Source organism: Vidua macroura, chromosome 8, assembly GCF_024509145.1.
Source record: "Vidua macroura isolate BioBank_ID:100142 chromosome 8, ASM2450914v1, whole genome shotgun sequence".
In the NCBI taxonomy this organism is placed as follows: Eukaryota; Metazoa; Chordata; class Aves; order Passeriformes; family Viduidae; genus Vidua; species Vidua macroura.
This window is the reverse complement of record NC_071578.1, coordinates 16592426-16612606: the sequence shown is the minus strand read 5'-3', so window position 1 is coordinate 16612606 and position 20181 is coordinate 16592426. Positions and strand designations below refer to the sequence as shown.

The 20181-nt window shown below is 38.9% G+C and overlaps 1 protein-coding gene across 1 annotated transcript in view; it reads left to right on the top strand.

Moving 5' to 3' along the window:
* Positions 1-5520: 5520 nt before the first annotated feature.
* The window catches only part of TNKS2 (tankyrase 2), a 29481-nt gene continuing 14820 nt past the window's right edge, over positions 5521-20181 (top strand). The window contains exons 1-12 of the mRNA XM_053983774.1: positions 5521-5725; positions 10836-11060; positions 12031-12126; positions 12778-12814; positions 13119-13194; positions 14464-14558; positions 15093-15159; positions 16842-17028; positions 17942-18063; positions 18571-18662; positions 18749-18827; positions 19775-19946. Of these exons, the coding sequence (XP_053839749.1) occupies positions 5521-5725; positions 10836-11060; positions 12031-12126; positions 12778-12814; positions 13119-13194; positions 14464-14558; positions 15093-15159; positions 16842-17028; positions 17942-18063; positions 18571-18662; positions 18749-18827; positions 19775-19946 (1453 nt within the window). The remainder of the gene's footprint in view (positions 5726-10835; positions 11061-12030; positions 12127-12777; positions 12815-13118; positions 13195-14463; positions 14559-15092; positions 15160-16841; positions 17029-17941; positions 18064-18570; positions 18663-18748; positions 18828-19774; positions 19947-20181) is intronic.

The following is a 20181-nucleotide window of genomic DNA, read 5'->3' as shown; positions in this document are numbered from 1 at the left end:
ACTCAAGCCTTCAATAAATTTAAAGTGCCATCAGCAGTTCTGTTGCTCTTTTTGATCTCAGAGGTCTGATAAAAGGATTCTGTCTTCAGTTGACTCACAGAACAAATACGTGAAATAGATATCCCTTAAGTGAGGATTAGCCACTTATTTGCAGATTGGCTGTCTACTCTGCATTCAGGTAGAAAGGCAAATATCTTTATCTGGTAAATATCTGGGATTATGAGATTTTTCTGTTAAAGACAAAAATGTCTTTGGATGAAGATTTTAAAACTTGCTTGCGGGTACATAAGAATTGTCTTAATGGAGCATTTTTTTCCTCAAAGAATATCCCTAACAAAATGTACTCTGCCCTTTTTGAGACATTACCGGTTATGATGAATTTTAAGGTGTGGGAAAAATCCTCCCAAAGGAGAAGTTTCTAGTTGTGAAGCTGGTTTAGCTCCATGATAACTTATGCTTAGTAGGACATATACATAACTGTGTTCATTTCTCATAATCCTCCTTTTAAAAATAAAAAAAATGTATTGATTTTATAGGCTTTTACTGAAGATTTCTGACCATTAGAGTGTGACTCCTACAACCATTTGAATGTTTCCTACTTTCTGTCACTCAGTTAAAAATCTGCATAAATATATTCTTCACAGTAAATCTTAGGATTTTAATGATTTAATGTCTGATTTCAATATCACTGTAATGACATTCCTTCTTCTCATCACAATTCCTCTTCTGAATCACTGCCATGGACTACTTTTCAGCAGGAGCCTTCCATCAGAAATACTGAAATTCACTGGATTTGACAACTATTACTTCATGGTGAAACTATAAAAACTTCTTAAACTAAGTAACTTTTTCTTAGGCTGAAGTCAAGAATAGCCTGTTCATTTTCCTATTTTTTTCCCCTGGACTGTGGAACTAGCTGTTCCAAGAAGCTATCACTTGAATTGTTGGGAAATTATCTCTCAAAGATCTGGCCTGAAATAACAACTTGACAATCTATGTGCAATTATTTGGAGTGGTACACTACTATTTCCTCAAAAAACACTACATTTTTGCTTTCCTTCACACTGCCTGCTCTGGATGGTATTTACATACTATAGGCAACCAATTTAGGTATCCAAATTAAAAGTATAGGCTTCTTATGCCATCAGTGGAAAGAGGAACAGTGCTTCAGAGGGCAATTAAGAGTAAAACACTGAGAAACCTGCCTGTTTGGCAATTTCTTGGAGGACCTGGACACTTTGTTAAAGGCCCAGGACAGATTGTGAAGATGTCTGAACCTCCACAGAGCCTTTTTTATTTTTTTGCTTTTAATTGGGACAGAAAACAAATATTGAAATTTGTTAATAAAATGTCACTTGAATTGCAATTTAAATGCATGGAGAGTCTCTCACTACTTGTTGCTTGCTTGTTCTAAATATTCTCCCTTAGGATGATTTTTCAAGAGAATTGCTCTTTCCTTATTCCTAGCTCAGTCACTTCTACACAGATTTTAACCTAATTGCCCACAATTTTTTTTTTTTTCTTTTGATTGGCTTCAGAGAAATGAATTTCATGGCTGGACAGATATTCTGTTTGCCTTCAATTGCTTTTAGCATTTTCATATTATTATACCTATTTGAGGTACAGATGAATCTGTTTTGCTGGCATCCCCAGTCAATGCTGATCTTTGGCCCTACTGCTCCTCTGCTGCTTGTGGTTTCTTCCCAATAAAACGTAACAACTTCCCAGGCCTCTGCCGTGTTCTCATGCTGGCACCCTGTGTAATTCTGCTTTGCATGCAAGGAGCCTACGCTTTTAGAAAAGCTCTCTGTCATCCCAGAATGTTCCAGGCACAACAGAAAACAAACAAGAGCTCCATTTAAGCCCTCTAGACATGTTTCTGTCTAGCAGTTTTTGACAGAAAACTGGAACAATTTTAAACAAGTCACAGGCATCTTGGACCAAAGGCTTTTCTTTTCTGTGTAATCTAGTTTCCATGAACTCTTATACACTTATCTGTGCTGCTGGTATCCAGAAGCTTCTCCCTAGCACTAAAATGAATCTTCTCTAACTGCTGCCCCCACAGCTGGTCATGAAGCTGCTGAACAATTCTCTTGGTTGCTGCATAAACAAATACAGTATTTTGATAACTAAATGGCCTACCATTACAGCTTGTGAACAACTGACAGGGTATCCCAGTCTCCTATAGGGACCACTTGGCTTTGTGCTTACTCCTCTCTGAAAAGCTCAGTCTCTCAACATTTCACCATCTCCGTGTCTCCTTTCTTTCTTTTTAATCCCTTTGCTATTCCAGAACAACATTTTATAATTATTACACTTTAGCCCCAACTGCTGGTAAAATAAAGGTGGTACATATAAAACACCACTAACTACACAGGGGTAACTGGCAGAGAAAAAGAACCAGTTCCTGCTTGTCCAAGGGACATAGCCAAAGTACTTGATGGACGAAATAAGAAGAGGAAGGGAGAAAGTTTCTTTAAAGATCCAGTATTACACATATTCACTGATGTACAGCCTGTACTGCTTTGATTTTGCAGTGAGCCTGTATTTCGTAAATTGATCTTTTCATTTTGAAAAAGAAGCTTGCACTGAGAAAGTTTCTATTTATAGTTATAAAAATATAGTAATAAAACAACAGATCAAATTAAATATAAATAATAAACCAAAATAAACCATTTTCTTTATAGGAATGTTTTATCATTTCCTGATGTAAACATTCATTATCCCTGGTTTGGGCTTTTTTTCCAAGTCTCATCTGGAAATACTTCGAATGGAATAAATTTTAAATCATTCTCCTTTTGGAATAAGCTATATTTCTGAACTCTTGAAATGTTCTATTTATTCCAGCATTTTACTTTGCTTCCAAGAGCAAGGCAAAGAACTTCAGGGACCAATTAGAAAGAACTGGAAAATCCTCATAACATGAAGGGCTGATAGCAAAAAATCCTAAATCTGATGGACTGCCTTGTAGATTGGCATGAGCAATGTCTCTCCCCCTAAGTAAACCTTAATCTCCTAAGCAGAAATGAAAATCATTTATTTTTAAGGCTGCTTTAGTGTTTCCATGCCCAAGAATCCCTCTTTTTCTTTCTTTTTCTATATCTTTCTCAATTTATTTTTATTTTTCTTCTTTTTTCTTTCCCCCCCCCCGTCATTTTTTTCTATTTTTTCCTTCCTTATTATCTCCTTTCCTTTCCTGCCCTCTAGTGACCAACCAAGCATGTTCCTAAACAAACTGAGCACACTTCCAAAATACTTCATGTCTAAAATGAATAACAGTGAAATGTTTCTGAGCTCTTCATGGCTGAGCCTCTCAGGCTGGGTTAGTAACAGGTGGGTTACAAGCCCCCTGTTGCCTCCAGAGAAGTCCCTACCACATGTATTGGGTGGGATTTGGCATATATTTCAGCTATGCTTTCCTAACCACGCCATTGTACAGAAGAAAGAAGAAAAATATTGGATTTTACTGATTATTTTCTCATAAAATAAATTTTAAAATAACATAAAAAAGGGGAAGTGTATGTATGGTGAATCTCAAAAGTCACTGTGAAGGCTATTAATACACTAGTCCTAAAATATGCTGAGAGTCTTTGCTTGCTTGAATTCAAAGCTAATTGAATCCTGCTCTTACAGTGTAATTTTTTAAAGTTGTTTCCATTCATAAAGACCTGCTGTAGTTTCTTACTCAAGTTATCACGAAGACATGCTGGAAAAGGAAATCAGGCTGCAGATAATTTAGAATAATAGTACCTTTTGGGTATAGTGATGTGGAAAGAAATGTATTTATTTTAGGCCATGCTCTTTATAATCGTGTTCCAGCAGAACAGTGAAATATTGTTCTGGATTTAAAATTACTGAGAAGACCTGAGGAGCAGGATGTGTTTGTATTTACACAGGTACTTGCCCTTCCACAGATTTCTAGATACAAAGTCCCTTCTTTAATTTTGAAATGAAAGCAGTCAAGTTAGTGCATTTGCTACTTCTGCTGTAGGACCAGAGAAGGGTTTATGAACTCAAAAGCTTGTATAGCTTTCCAAGCATGTTAATGGTGACAATAAAAGATACAAATGGCAGCATTGCAGGTCTTGTTTTCAGTCTGTGGTGCCTGCAGGCAGGAAGGGAAGCTTTGCATCATGCACACTTTGGAGAAGTTGGGAAGGTCTGAGAGGGCCTATGAGCCACAGCTGATGACAGTTTATGCAGGAACATTATGGCCCCATGCAAAGCAGTGGATGAATTATGTATGTGTGGGACTCTGGCTATTCCCTGCCTGCTGAGCACAGCTTGGAATTTCGATGGAGGCACAGAGAGAAGCCAGTGGGATTACAGAAAACACACATGACCGAGGCATCACGTTTGTCAACGCATGTTGTTTCTGCCCTGTGCTGGCTGCATTCTTCTGTCACCCTGCTGCTGTGGCTATGTGTAAATTACCAAACTGAACAGGAAACAGGACACAGACACAAGCATCAGACCTTGATCTGTCACTAGAGCATGGTGACAGCCTGGTACAGCTTGTAGTCTCCCCCAAAAGAATTTCTGGGTGCAGTTTAGGAATTAGCATGGACCTGAGAGAGAAAATTTGGATGTAACTGCCTTGTTTCAGTGACAGGGATGTTTGACAGAATGGAAGACTGTACAAATGTGCTAGATCTTTTTCCTTGCACTTAAGTCTTTTAATTTCTGAATGTGACAGCAGTCTGCAAGGTGAATGAGTTTGGAGGTACTCATCTCTGCATTTGCAATAGGAAGGTACTGACCCTATTCAACTACCTTTTCCAAAGTAAGTGTTTTAATATGGTGTGAGTAAAAAAACATTTCAGAATTATCAACTGAATTCTCTTCCAGTCAGTCCCATCTGGGGTCAGGCTTCCCCACCAAGCCAATGAGGTTTATTGAAGGTCAGCAGGGGGAGAGGGACTGAGACTTTCCGTTCTCTTCCAAAACCTTGAACTGGCAAAGTCAACTAACAGGTTTTTTAATATCTGTTTTTCGAGATTAATAAAGAGAACTATGCTATTTATGTTGCTTAATTTCCATTTCATAGTTATTATGCAAGCACTGAACTTCCTCGGAGTCACAGTATTTTCCTATATAAGCAACTGTGCAAGGATCATGAAGCCATCGGCACCCAAATGCAGTCTTACACGCTTTGCAGGGGGCGGGGGGTGAATCCCTGCAGAAAAATCCCTACATTTAATTACTGAAAGCAGCAAAGGCACATTTGTTCTGGGGCGGATCGCTAGTGCTGTACCATTCTGCTCCTCGCCGTCCCTGCCACGGGAGCAGGCCGCGTTACGGGCAGCCTGTGGCCGCGGTGTCCCCGCGTCCGGCCGGGCCCGCTCCCGGGCGGGGCCGCAGCACCGCGGCCCGACGCTGGGAGGCTCCCGCCGCGCGCGCCTGCGCACCAGGCCGGCGGTGCCCGGATCCCTCCGCCGGGCGCAGCGCCCGCCCGGGAGCGCGTGCGGAGCCCCGCGGGCCGTGAGGGGCGGCGGGGGCTGCGCGGGGCCCGGCCCGGCCATGGCGGGGCGAAGGTGCGCGGGCGGCGCGGCCGCCCTGGCCGAGGCGCCGGGCTGCGGCGCGGCGGCGGCCGAGCCGGCCCGGGAGCTGTTCGAGGCCTGCAGGAACGGGGACGTGGAGCGGGTCAAGCGGCTGGTGCGGCCCGAGAACGTGAACAGCCGGGACACGGCGGGCAGGAAGTCCAGTCCGCTGCACTTCGCCGCAGGTACGGTGGCAGGGGGAGCCGGGGGGCAGCGGCGCTTCCCCGGGGCGCCGGGCCGGGCCGTGGGGGAGCGCCGGGCCGCTCGGGCCTCGCCGCTCAGGCCGGGCAGCGCCGGGGTCCGAGCGCTCCGCCGGCCCCTGAGCATCGCCCCCGCCCCGCGGCCCCCCGGGACCGAGGCCGTGTCACCCACGCGGAGGGGTCGCCGAGCGGTACAGCTGCGTCTGCTCGCTTATTTCCTTTTTTTTTTTTTTTTTTCTTTTTTTTTTTTAAAAAAAACCTTATCTGGCTTTAAGGACGCATCTGGAGTGGGGTTTATGCTGTTCGTGTTGTGACACGTGAGCTCTGACAGGGACACATGTCCCACGTTCAGTTCTCATGGATTTCAGCGGGCCTGTGCATTTTTGGAATTGAACGCATGAAGGTGTTCGTCAGATAACACCGTTTCTAAGCTTTTTGCGTTCTTATCTTTGACAAATGGACTTTGTTAATTCAGGACGTAAGTAAGCAAACAACTGACGTCACAGGACAACTGCTTTCACTGGCAATTGGCCAGAAGATTGTATCCCACCTTTTCAGACAAAGACCTGACTGTGACTGTTGTTTTCATGTTGGTTGTTTTGGTTTAATTACAGCCTTAGATGTAGGACTCGAAGGCTGACAGGCTGCAGAAAACAACAGCTTCTTTTCAGCTAAATGATATGGATAGTAACAAAGATGTTTGTTTCTTTATTAGGTTGTCTTAGTAAGGTTTCTGCTTCAGGTATCCTTTCCTCATGTTAAAAGAGCTTGACTCAGGCTTAAGAGGTCTAAGTTCTTGAAAGCCTCCTCAAAACAGCAGTATTTCATAAATTCAAGAAGCTTAATCAGCAAGAGAGCTCAGGAGACAACTTAAAATATCCTGTCAGAGGAAAACAATTTTTGTAGCTGTTTTTTTATATGCATCAATCCTGCCTGTCCACTTATAAATTCTGAACTTCTAAACAACTGTGTATGTTTCAGAGCATTTTGGAGAAGTGAGGGGTTGTTTTTATTTATTTATTTGCTTTTTGTTAGTTTGGGTTTTTTTTTGCCTAAGATGTTTCTCATTCACTATAATGATCTAGTTTATCTCTCTGAACAGGGGTTATCTGTCTTGACTTTAAATAACTCCTGATCTGTAGAAAGATTTTTCTTTAAAAAATGCATAGCCATAAGTTCAGGTAGTTGTTAGATTTCTGAGGTTAAACAGGTTACTGTGTAAATGGGAGACACTGCTGTCATGCACGAGCCACCATGACTTGGTACAGAGAAATTAACTGTTCTTCTCAGGGGCCTGTAGGAGATGCTGAGAGTTTCTGGTTAACATGGGACAGAAAACACTTGTGTGATTTCTCCATGGAACTCCCTTTACCACCTCAGGTCGAGCTCTGCTGTTGTCAGCCCACCTGCAATAGGCTCTCTGTGAAAGGTGGACATAAGTAGCTCTTGGACTTGGGCCTGACTGATTTTGTTTGGTTTTGTCTTTCCCCTATTATTCACAGTTGGAATAATACTCACTTCTTTTGTCTTTGCCTCTGAAGGAGTCACATTCCAGGAAGTAAAAGCAAAAATCTGTTGTATTCTTGCTTTCTTTATGGGTGTTCCTAGAAAATGCATTACAAAACTTCTGTGACTAGTTAATTCAGTTTCAGGACTTCTTTTATGGAGGAGTTGGAGCTGAAATACACCGTGTCACCACGTTTTGTATTGCTCTTTTTTCCTTTTTAATTGACATTCTGGATCTGAACCTGGGTTCTATTTTTTAAGACTTTTCCCAGATCTTACCTAACAATTAAAAAAAAAAAAAGAACCAATTCCTCTTTTTCCATGTGTGCATTTGTAAAGGTGGATTTTGAAGTAAAAGATGTAAAAAAAAAAATCAAAAAACTTCAAGCTATCCCTAGAAACGTGTCATTATCAGAAGTAATACATATTGGAATTTTGCTGGAGCTTGCTGTTTGGATTTTGTAGTACACAACTGTGTGTGTGATAGTTAAGTTATCCTGAAGGTTTAGTCAAGAGCCCACCACCTTTCACAATAAAAGAGGCTCCATTCTCTCCCATCATAAACTGCATATACTTCCTCAAGTCAGTCATTTTCATCACAGACTGTGTCAAAGTGTCACAAGGTTTTAAGGACTTGGCAGGTACCAAAATGCCCCTCCTGTAATCTAAATTTCATTAAAAATATGAACACCCATGGTAGGGGAGAAGAATTTGAGCTAAGTTCTTTCTGTTAGCTTTTTATCCCATCAGAAGTAGCTGAATGTCAATTATGACCCACAGTGACTGTAAATAAATACCTTTTTAAAATTATACACAGTTGTACATTTCTACTGTGATTAATAATTGCGAATTGTCAGCTAAAAATTTGTAACTTTCCAGGCAACAAGTGCAGTGAGCTGCTCAACTGTCACAGGTGGTAGAAGAGTGTCAGCTCAAGGTCCTGAGTAGCCAGCCTTTCTTGTTGGCAATGAAAAACAAACAGTTCGTGATGATAAGACCATTATGTTGCACAGTTGAAAGGTGTGATGCCATTTAGGTGGTCTAAACAACAGCTAAAGAAAACCCCTACCTCTTAAAAATTACAATGTTGGGGTTTTTTAAAGTGTTGAAATAGTTTTTACTGCAGCCAGCTGCAGGTAAAGAGGAACTGTTAGAGTAGGCAGTGACTGCCTTCCCGTGATAGCAAAGGCTGGCCCAGCTTTCCACTCTCAGGAAAAACACCAGAGGCAGAGACCATTGTGCAGTTCGGCCACTTCCTCTGCACTCATGCATCCTTTAGAAAGTAATGGGAAAATAATTCCCCTTCCATATATGGTGCCCTGTTCTACAGATGCTTCCCCAAGGAAGTAAGGAATCCCTGCTGTGCACTCAGTGCTGGAGAGAAGTTACAAAAGTTGGTGTGATACAAATGAGTTAATTTCATGACATTAAATTAGATACAGAGGTGTTGCTGTGCTGAGGGTACTTTCTGAGTAGATGCAGGCTTTGCTGAGAGAGAAGCTGTGGATTGCTCATAAATTGTTCTGATTGAACCTCTGTATTAAATAGAAGGATCCAAGGGAATTCTCTGTGCCTATTATAAGGTTTACTACAGCTGATTTTCAATTGTGATGTTGATTCCTGATGAGGAATTTTACTTATAAAAAACTGGCTTTACATCAATACTTTGAGGGGTAGGAATGCCTTCAGTACAAGAATGAGTGGTTTAGCTACCAGATATATAACAAAGAATTTGATCAGAGTCTTTCCTAACATAATTGCAGCAGTCCTGGAGAATATTTTTTGGTACTCAGAAGAAAATACCAAGCAGTCTGTCATGAAATAACAGTTTTGATTATGTGTTTGCAGGACTCCAGCATATGTGAAGGTCTCTTTTGAGTAGTTTCTCAAAATAATTTAGTACGTTTTGAGTATGTATTCAAACTATAAACAGAATTTTTTGAAAGCTTGAAGAAACAAGAAGAATATCGGGACACATTTAAGAAAAATAACAGTATTTATAATACTTAGAATAGCTGAACATACTTAAGATTGAGAAACACGATGTATATAATGTAATATAGACAATAAGGTTGCATGGCTATAGCTACTAATATTTTTTTTTGGCAGCAGAAATATGTTTGCATGTGCAGTAAATATGACTTACTGTGCCTGTGCAGATAAACTGGTTTTGCATGGACCATGTGTCTGATCCAGTTCTCATCTGAAGTATGCTGAGGTTCTGTTCTCTTTTAGGACAGGCAGGGTGGGTAAGTGGCATGGTGAGACTCAAAAGTGAATTTGTGTAGGGTCTATCATAGGCAAGGTGCTAGTAAGGTAAGATTTGTACCATCAGTATTGTATTTTGAAGAAATGCATCACCAGTATTTTGAGGAAGCACATCACCAGTATAGACTTAGGACTGTTACTGGAAAACACCTTGATGTTCATGCTGTGATTCAAAATGATTGTCATGCTGTGACATAAAATGATTGTTACAATAACGATGAATCTGTGGTGAATGTGGTTCCTTATCTGACTTCTGAGGGAAGAGTAAAGTGAGAATTTAACTAAAATATTTCTGAATACTTGTCCAGGCCTCTCTCTCTGACATATGCAGCTTTTCTACAAGACCTTCTCTTAGCAAGTGGGATCCAGAAATTGCTTAATAATGGCAATGGGTTTTTTGGGAGCTCCAGGTGGTGAAAGTGCTTCTTGCTCCAGAAGAGGGATTTACTGAAGTCAGGTTTAGTGAAGAACATGCTATGAAAAGGTTCAGTCACAACTAAGCTAAGACTGAAAGTTCAGTTATAACTGAAATGCTGACTCTTGTATGCTTTGGTGACTTTGTCACTGAAATGCTGTGTTGTTATCAGGAATATACATAATTTCTAGGTTATGGTTGCAAGGACTTAAACCTACCATGGGCATTCTATGGCTGATCTGTAGCAAAGTTTAAATTCACTGCAGTCTGGATATCAGTGGTGTTGGCAACTTCATGGTTATTGCCTCAGAGGGGCAAGCTCAAGACTTCATCCAAATCTTGATCTGTTCAGGAAAAGAGTTTATAACTCAGATATTTAAAGGAAGGTGAAGTCCTGCACACATGAGTTATTTCCCAGAAGGTACTTGGCAGAAGACTGATACATACTAAAATATGGCTTTACCTGCCCTAATAATTGCTGAGACCCACAGAGACATTCATGGAACCTTTGAGGTGGCCTTTGGGACATAACCAGATGGGTATAATGGCTACAAGCAGAAATCCTAAAGCGTTCTGGCCTCATGTGGAGATAGTAAAGCAAATATAGATACAATTTGATGTCCTAGTTCATTTGACATTATATAAATATGCAAGATACAGCTGAATTTTGAGGGAACCCTATATTAGTTGATTCTGTAATCTTTAATATTCCTTTTCTACTGCATTTAATCTAATTTTTAAGCATTTCAGAAACATCGTTAATATGTAAATGCTTCTTTAGTAAACCATGCCATTTGTGATTGTCTTTAGGAGTGGTTACTATTACTGAAGTTTGTTGGTTTAATCTGCACTTCTGGGGCAGGAATTTCTCTTACCCCACCCTGAAGCCTTTTCTCCCTTTTCCAGGTTTTGGTCGGAAGGATGTAGTTGAGTATTTACTTCAAAGTGGTGCCAATGTCCACGCACGAGATGATGGAGGCCTTATTCCTCTTCACAACGCCTGCTCTTTTGGCCATGCTGAAGTTGTCAATCTGCTCCTGCGGCACGGTGCAGATCCCAATGCTCGAGATAATTGGAATTACACTCCCCTTCATGAAGCTGCCATTAAGGGAAAGACAGATGTCTGCATTGGTAATTTTCTCCCACTCTTCCTGTGACTGACTCGCTTATTTTCACTGTGAAAAATCAAGAACCCTTTTAAGACCATTTTAACTCTATGGAGCAATGGCTGATAGAAGGGTTAAAAGTAAATATCTTTCATAAACTTCAATTCATATGTCACTCTTATAATACAGGTTTTTGGATTTCTTTTTTTTATAATTGTCTACTTATAAAGGTTCATCATGGAGAAACTGCTTTAAAGTGACATGATGGAGCTAAATTCTCTTCTATTTCAGCCTAGATCTTATGCTGCCTTCTGTTTCTCACCACAGTGCAGTGGGAAGAACAAAAGTGATCTTAATAATGGATTCATTCTGTCTTATGTGTAGCAGCTGTGTTAAATTAGTTAAGGATGGGAAAACTTCAATTATATTGACTACCTGTTTTACCTACACAGTTCTTAAGAGGAGCTCTTTAAGGAAGAGGTAGAAAGTTAGACTTGTAGTCAAGAAACATTTCTTGTGTGGTTTGCTGCCATTTATTTTAAGAGAGCTGTAAAGCTTTAGAGAGCTGTACAGATAACATTGCCTGTTCAGCCTGAGTGAAGCATGCACAGCCTGCCACTGCTGTATGCAGGCTAGGAGAGCACAGGATTTGGGGCAGCATGCTCTGGAGCTGATGAAAAATAGCTGCTGAGTTTTTGTGGTGGGTCAGTCACAGTCTTTCAACTGAGATTGTCTCTTGTCAGTCTGTGGTTGTTCTCTTTCTGATCTGCTTTTTTCTCTTAGAATGTGTCTAATGTGTTCACATTAGATGTGAAACATCTGATGTTTCATCAGATATACTGGTCACAGATGACGTTGCAGAATGCTGACATTAAAGATTTGAAAAAGGAAGTTAGAATGTTTCTTTTGTTGTTTGCAGATTACAGTAATGATATGTCTCATAAACCTTGTCTTGTAGAATTGTTTTCTCATGGAAAACTTTGGCATTTTTGTAGTACTGTTGCAGCACGGTGCTGAACCAACCATCCGGAACACAGATGGAAGAACAGCTTTGGATTTAGCAGACCCATCTGCAAAAGCAGTGCTGACTGGTAAGTGATACTCTTTAGATTTCTTTATTACTAGTAACAGTTGAACTGATTCAACACAGTAGTTTGGAGCTTGTCTTTTTGATACTACTTTAACTTGTCTCCAGTCTATAGTTCTAAATAGAATTCCCTTCCCATATGGCTTTCATCATCTCAGTCATGGCATGTGTTCTGGATAGTTTATCATACAATAATGAACTGTCAAATTTTTAGAGTCATAGAATGGCTTAGGTTGGAAGGGACCCTAAAGATCACATAGTTCCAACCCCCTGTCATGGGCAGGAACATTGACTAGACCAGGCTGCCCAGACCCCATCCAACATGGCCTTAAACACATCCAGGGGCAGGGAATCCACAGCTTCTCTGGGCAACCTATTCCAGTGCCTCACTACCCTCTGAGTAAAGAATTTCCTAACATTTAACCTAAATCTCTCGTCTTATAGTTCGAGCACATTTCTCTTTGTCCTCTCAGTACCTGCCTGTGTAAAAACGCACCCTTCCTCTTTTGTAAAAGCTCCCTTTAACAACTGAAAAGAGTATTTGTAAGTACTTCTAGCACTTACATTCTCTAAAATTTTAGAAGAGGAAGATAAATCGTGAACTTCACATATAGATATTTATTTGACAGCTAAAGAAAACCCTTCTGTCTTCTAGGTGAATACAAGAAAGATGAACTCTTAGAAAGTGCCAGGTATGTATGTTTGGAAAATAACTGGAATTAGTTACATTTGCAGAATTTTGTGTAATTAATATATAGATAAGTAGTCTTTGGAGCTTGCATTCTATCTAGATGCTAAGCTTTGCCTGTTTTCTGTGAATGAAGCTATGCAAGTAGTTGCATAAATGCATTTTTGTTTTCTTTTTAATGTTGACAATACAGAGGGGAATGTGTTCAAATCTGTTGAACATTATCACAGTGAAAAACATAAAATCAGAATAAGCTACTAAAAATTGGGATAAGAATATTTCTGCTCATTTCACATCTTGTTTTTCAGGAGTGGAAATGAGGAAAAGATGATGTCTCTTCTTACACCATTAAATGTTAACTGTCATGCAAGTGATGGCAGAAAGGTATTTTTGTTTAAAACCTAGTTTAAAAGTAGTTGTCTCTTACATGATCCAGTTATTGTTTGACCAGATTTTAAAAATGTTCAACATAAAATCTACTTTCTTCACTGTGTGTGGGAAAATAAGATTCTACCTCTCTAGCAGCCAGCTGAGGTTTTTTTGTTTGTTTTTTAATCTTGAAAGGACTATGCAAGTAATTCTGTATAGGACCAATAAACACCTTTTCAATTGAAACTTCTGCTTGACTGTCATATCTGATAAAGAAGTGATAAAGAAGCAAGGCCCCTTTTCACAGATTTTTGTCCCTATCAGGGAGAAACACACAGGTGCTTTATATGACATGCATCCTTAGGCAAGTTACTGATTCAGGAGCAAGCTGCTCATTGCTGTAAGTAATGGTAAAGAAATACATAAAAATATTCAGAATCTCCATTCTGAAAAATCCCGAGTCTTCTGGGTTCAGCCCCTAGCCTACAGAACATTCAGGAGTATTTTGGCATCATTATTCTCATTAAGTATTTGTATTCATTTGCCCCAGTTTTGATCCAGTTACTTCCCCTTTGTGAGGCATTGTGGTAAGATACTGGGATCTCCAAAACACGGATACATCTCTGTTTTCTCATCTGGTTATGAGGCTCATCCTCTAGGAACTGTAGAAATCTGGTTCAGTGGATGGATTTGAAAATTCAGAGGATAAGATTCCTCCTCACTAATTTGTAGCTCTGCCTTTCATGCTGCTGATGCTTGAATGCATTTGCTAGAAAAGATCATAGAGCAGTTAGTTATCTGTCTGCTCTCTGGAGGGTGAGAGTTTAGAAGAGATTAAATTTCCCCCACACCCCACTCACTTACTGCATTCACAAATGTGGATAACAATCCCTCTTGATAATTTTTAAACTTACTTCACTGATTGGCAGAGAGACTTCTTCATAGTTTAACAGTCATTGCTGTTAATGGTCTTCTTACTTCCCCTTTCACAAGGATATAGTTTGTGCTAACAAAGTATTGCTATGGTAGGCTAAAAAACCAAAAGTAGCCTTTGTATTAGTAATGGAGTAAATTTGGGATTTGTGCTTATGTTGACTTCAAGAGTAGACAGTGAACAATGAACATAGTTATCAAATGTCTGATTCAAGCACTCTGGGATTTTTTTTAATCTTGTTAGTCTTGAAAGACTTCAGCGTTTAGTACTGTTAACAAATCATGAAAAAAGAAATAGAAACTCAACCTTGATTTTGTGTTACTGATATATTCTACATTCTCTTGTTTCAGTCTACTCCATTACATTTAGCAGCTGGGTATAACCGTGTAAAAATAGTCCAGCTCTTACTGCAGCATGGAGCTGATGTACATGCTAAGGATAAAGGGTAAGTTCCTTTTTCACTTTGTTCAGAATAAACAGAATTCATTAAAAATTGAGGTGAAGTGAAGAGTGGCAATACTGTTTTACCCATGAAGAATTTCCAACTTTAGACTGTTCTGTCACCTTTAACCTTTCTTGTGACAGAAATGCACGTTGATTCATTTTCACAGGAGAAGATACTACAGCATTGTTCTTGTGAAAAAGGATATAATTAGGAACATCCCCTTGGAACATCCCCTGCAGATAGTTCTTCATGCTTAGGTTCCAAGTCTGAGTGGAACCATTTCATCTGCAGTGAGACAATGCAATTCACTTATCATCTATTGATTATTTTAGATGTTTACTGTTCTGATAAATGCTGATTTTCTGGTTTCTTCTTCAGCTTTTTATTTCCCCATATTTTCATTTGAACATTTGTCATACTGTTTTTGTAAAATGTTCAACATGAAGCGTGGTACGAGTTGAAATGTGTTAGATGCATTTGAAATTAATATATGTGTACTAAAATAATCATCCCTCTCCTTTTTCTTCTATGTAGAGATCTGGTGCCACTTCACAATGCCTGTTCCTATGGTCATTACGAAGTAACAGAGCTTCTAGTAAAGGTTGGTCTTTGAAGAGATCAAATTGCATATTATTAAAAAAGAACTGTTTATAATAGACTAATACAAGTTGCATCTTTTTTTTTATTTTGTACATAGATTTACAAAACTTAAAGTGATAAATTGCTTTTGCTCTATGTGTTAGTGATTATTAAGCTGGAGCTACAGAATCTTCTGCTTGCAAGGAAGCTTTTTCTTTATAAATGTGCTTTCTGTTTTTAACTCTCTCTCTCCAAAGTTGAGTATTTTCATACCACCAAGTAAGTACGGCTTATCTCAATATTTCTACACTCACCAAAAAAAAAAAAAAAAAGAAAGTACTGAAAACCCCCTAAAAACTCAGTGATGTTTTGAGTTTGACAGTAGAAGAATATTTTAGAAGACAAAGCAATAAGAGCTGTTTGAAAAGAATACTGGTAAAAACAGTAAACGTTTTAAAATTAAAGAGCAGTCAGTCTTTTGAGGAAGTTAACTTTACAGCATCAGTTCTGGCCCTGAATTGTATCCTTCAACCCAAAGAAAGAGAAACCTGTCAGTTTTCCTAAGAAAAGGGAACTCCTGGAACTGAAGCAGTGTATCTGGCTTATGTTAGTCTTGAAGATAAGTATGATACACATTAAACTAGTGGCTTGAAGATGTGAGCTGCAGCATAATATGTGTACTCCACCAAAGGAGTTTTGAGCTGTGCCTATTCTCAGCTGCCACAGCAAATCAAGATTGTTATAACAACTGAGAGTGTTGTGCTATCTAACTGCAGACATTTGGCTGCTCAGAGGATAGCTCTTGTTCTGCTCTCTCTGTTTCAGCCCCCTACTAATTCCATATATCTTTCTACTTGTTTAGCAAAAAAATAAAGTTAAAAAAACCAATTGAAATAAGCTTACATTGCAGTAAATATAAATAGTCATGATTTTTCTTCAGGGGCCAGTTGTAAAGTGAATTTTTACAGTGCTGGTACTAGACACAACCCCACAAATGAGCTTTTGCCTATCTATACATTACTGCGTGTCTTAACGATTTAGCTAGAGTTGTATTCTGTATTGGATTTCTGCTCTAGAGAATTCTGAATTACTTTTTGCAAAGCTCTACAGCTTTAAGAGAAGCAATGGGAAAGAGCATGTACTTGCTTACAGACTGAACTTGAAGTACAGTCAAAATGTTACTGGAGAAGAATTACACATACATTACTCATCCAGGAGTGTTACTTGTAGAATCTTGTACTTAAATGTTTTGAATTAAAATTGAGTGCCCATGTCAGTTTAGATACTGTGGCATTCATATCTTCGGGGTTATTCACAGAACATGTATTTATCTTAGTGCAGCTAGTCACTCTAGACATTTTCAAGAGCTGCAAAGTACCAGAGCTTGTTCACAGGTGATTTGGAGAATGTGAATATTTCTCTTTCTCTGATTTGGCCTGTAGCAGAGTTCCTTTCCTTTCTGACAAAGCCTGAAAAGACTAGCTGGCTTTTGGCTTCTTTGAATGTACCTGTGGGACACCAGGTGATTAAAAACCACAATGTGCTGAAATGTTGTGTTAGATTGAAAATCAGTGTGTTGGAAACAGTTTGCATATAAGCATTGATGTTTATTTTAACAGTCTACTGTATTAAAACTAATAACATAATCTTTTTCTAACGTCCTGGTTTTGACTGCATCTTTTTTTACCCCTTTCCCTTTTCAAGCATGGAGCATGTGTGAATGCAATGGATCTGTGGCAATTCACCCCTCTGCATGAAGCAGCTTCTAAGAACAGGGTGGAAGTATGTTCTCTTTTGTTAAGTTATGGTGCTGACCCAACACTGTTGAACTGTCACAACAAAAGCACCATTGATTTGGCTCCAACGCCCCAATTAAAAGAACGATTAGCATGTGAGTATCAAGTGGGATCAGTTCTGCAGTTACAGCTTGTAATGTGTAATTAGATTCCCTAGACAGTGACCTGCCAGAAACCAGATTTAGAAAATGCTTACACTTTAAAAGTATTTGTGCAATGTTACACAGTATATTTCACTGTTTATAATTTGAAACTGCTAGATTTTCTGAATGTAGGCATTTAAAATCATTTTACTGACAATTTTGTAGTCGAATGGTTGGGATGGGTTTTGTAGCTTTTCCCCTATTAAATGTTTTCCCTCATGACCTTGCCAATACACTTTCATTTCCTATACTTGTTCCTGTCACTGCATCAAGACTGTTGAAATATTAATTTTTATTCCACAGTTTTTTGTTTGAAGAATAGAATAACTGTTTAGAATGCTGAAAATGTTTGAGTGTGCCACAATCACTGAAAGTTTAAAAAAAATTATGCAGGGCACTGATTTTTGTCTAGCAAACTTAGAGTGACCTCAGATTCTGTCCTTGAGTGGTAAAACAATAACTTTCTGGGATATTTACAAAAATTGTCAATAAATACTACACTAGGCTTCATGATAGCATCTAGAAGTGGTTTTCCAAAAATAAGTCAGAAGTGGAGATGTTTATATGCTTGAGTTAGTACCTGTGTAAACAGTAGAATCTACACAGTGGTGAGTGAAATAGATCTTGTGCAGCCAGTTTGGATGTGTCTGGCTTTGGTTTAGAAACAAAGCAAAATTTGTGTAGTGTTTTGACTTAACTAATAAGTTCTGTCAACTGATGTAATAGCTTGAGTCAGACTTGGAAATGTGTGCTCCATGGTCTGCTGAATGCAATTAATTTTTTTTTAACTGAAAGAAGCAATTCTCTTGATCCTTCTTGATCCAAGGAGTGTAACCCTCTGCTATGTATTTCTTTGTTTTTTAAGATGAATTCAAAGGTCACTCACTGCTGCAGGCTGCAAGAGAATCGGATGTAGCTCGTATAAAGAAACATCTTTCTTTGGAAACAGTGAACTTCAAGCATCCTCAGACACACGAGACAGCATTGGTAATATCTCAGGATTTATTAATGGTTTTGTATGTATCGTGGCTAACCTAAGCATACTAGGTAATGGTTTAGCAATAAATATTGCAGTGTCAAATGCTGTAATTCAGATCAACCTGGAATACCCAGGGTCTAGGTAAGCAAATAACACTGATTAATATTTTGTTCTTAAAGTTCATGAGAAGAATAACATAAGTTATTTAGGCCTGTTTAGATTGTCTAAATGACTGAGTTTTGTAGAATAGTCTCATTTTAAGCAACAGCAAGCTATGTATGTTAACTTTGTTTTGATGGTTTCCAGCAGTTATTAGAAAGGGGAGTTCTTGAAAATACCAGAGTAAGTCCAAAAGCCCATGTGGAATCTTCCAAATTAAGAAGCACCTACATGTTTTAGGATTTTTTTCTGTTGTCTTTGTACACCACCAGCTCTTAACTGCCAGCTGATCAGCAGGTAGTAAAACCTGGATATTGCTAGCTGGTTGTTAATTCTAAATTTTTTCTTGTTTACAGCACTGTGCTGCTGCATCTCCATATCCTAAGAGGAAACAAGTATGTGAATTGCTGCTGAGGAAAGGAGCCAATATCAATGAGAAAACAAAAGAGTGAGTGGCTACAAATGAATGCTCTGTTTGCTTAGACGAATTTGCAAAATACATTTTAAATTATTCTTTCTTTTTTTTTTTTTAAGCTTCTTGACTCCTCTGCATGTGGCTTCAGAAAAGGCTCATAATGATGTTGTTGAAGTAGTTGTGAAACATGAAGCTAAGGTATGAGTTTCATACTTTCATTGACGTTCATGTACTGTACAGGTTTTCATACCATGAGAATGGACAGTTTTTGTAAAATAATTTGTTTTGGAAGGTTCTAGATTTGTAGACTTCAGCTATAGGCCATCAATCCATCAGTACAGCCATATACATTACAAAATCATCATTAGTTTGGTCTTATTTTTAAGAAATGCAGATGTAGTTATCTCTGGGAATGGAAAAGTTTCAGTGTCTTATTCAGTGCTTCATTGTCTACCAGGAATAATGGAATACATAAGGAAAAAAATAGGGGGTGTATATGAACAGCAAGCAGTTAAACTGAATTGTGTGACAGATAGACTTTACATGATATTGTATGCAGTAAAAAGTAAAATGAAGGCAAAATGTTAATTCATAACACAATGTTTAGCTCAAACTTCCACAAAAAGAAAATGAGGAAAGGAGAGACTCTGTAATGCTTGAACCCTCCAAGACTGAGAGTTGAATCTCTCTCATGGAAATTTGATTGTAGCCTGACTGCTATGAAGTCTCCCAAACTAGAGGAAGAGTAGGGAATGAAAGTAAGGTTAAGGTTTGGGTGCAGAGTTTTAAACAGTTGAATACACTTTGACTGAGCCAACAGATAGGAAGTCCTCAGTCTGAGAAACCACAATAAGCCAATACAAAGTAGAAGCTGTTCTACATCTTAGCAGTGAAGTTAGTACTGTGAGGAGCAAAATACTGAATTACTCCTGTTTGTGGTAAAAATGCACTGGATTATTCCCATGCTTCTGAAAGGGGTCTACTTTATGAACTGCTTTTGTTTGGAATGTGATCACCTTTGGAAATACACTAAATATGTTCTTTTTATTAAAGTAAGGATACTACTGGTGAAATGTTCCCAGTCAGCAATGAAAACATTTTAATACTAACTTGATGATGGTATTTCTTGTCTGTGTTATTTTTAGGTTAATGCATTAGATAACCTTGGCCAGACCTCTCTTCATAGAGCAGCACATTGTGGTCATCTTCAGACGTGCAGGTTGCTGCTGAGTTCTGGATGTGATCCTTCCATCGTGTCTCTGCAGGGCTTTACAGCCTTACAAATGGGGACTGAAAGTGTGCAACAGCTACTACAAGGTATGCTGAGTTATTCAACATCCCTGAGGTGCTTAGTTTTACTTACTGTTCCAAGTGCTGTCAAATAACAGTGAAGACTAGTCAAGAAAAAAAAAAAAGTTGTACAAAAGACTGAACTAGGTGTTGTTTTACTCCCTGCTTAACAATATAATTAACAATCTGGATGATCAGATATGAAGATTTATAGCCACCTGGAATAATTTTACTAAAATCCTGACATAGGGTGGGGGGAATC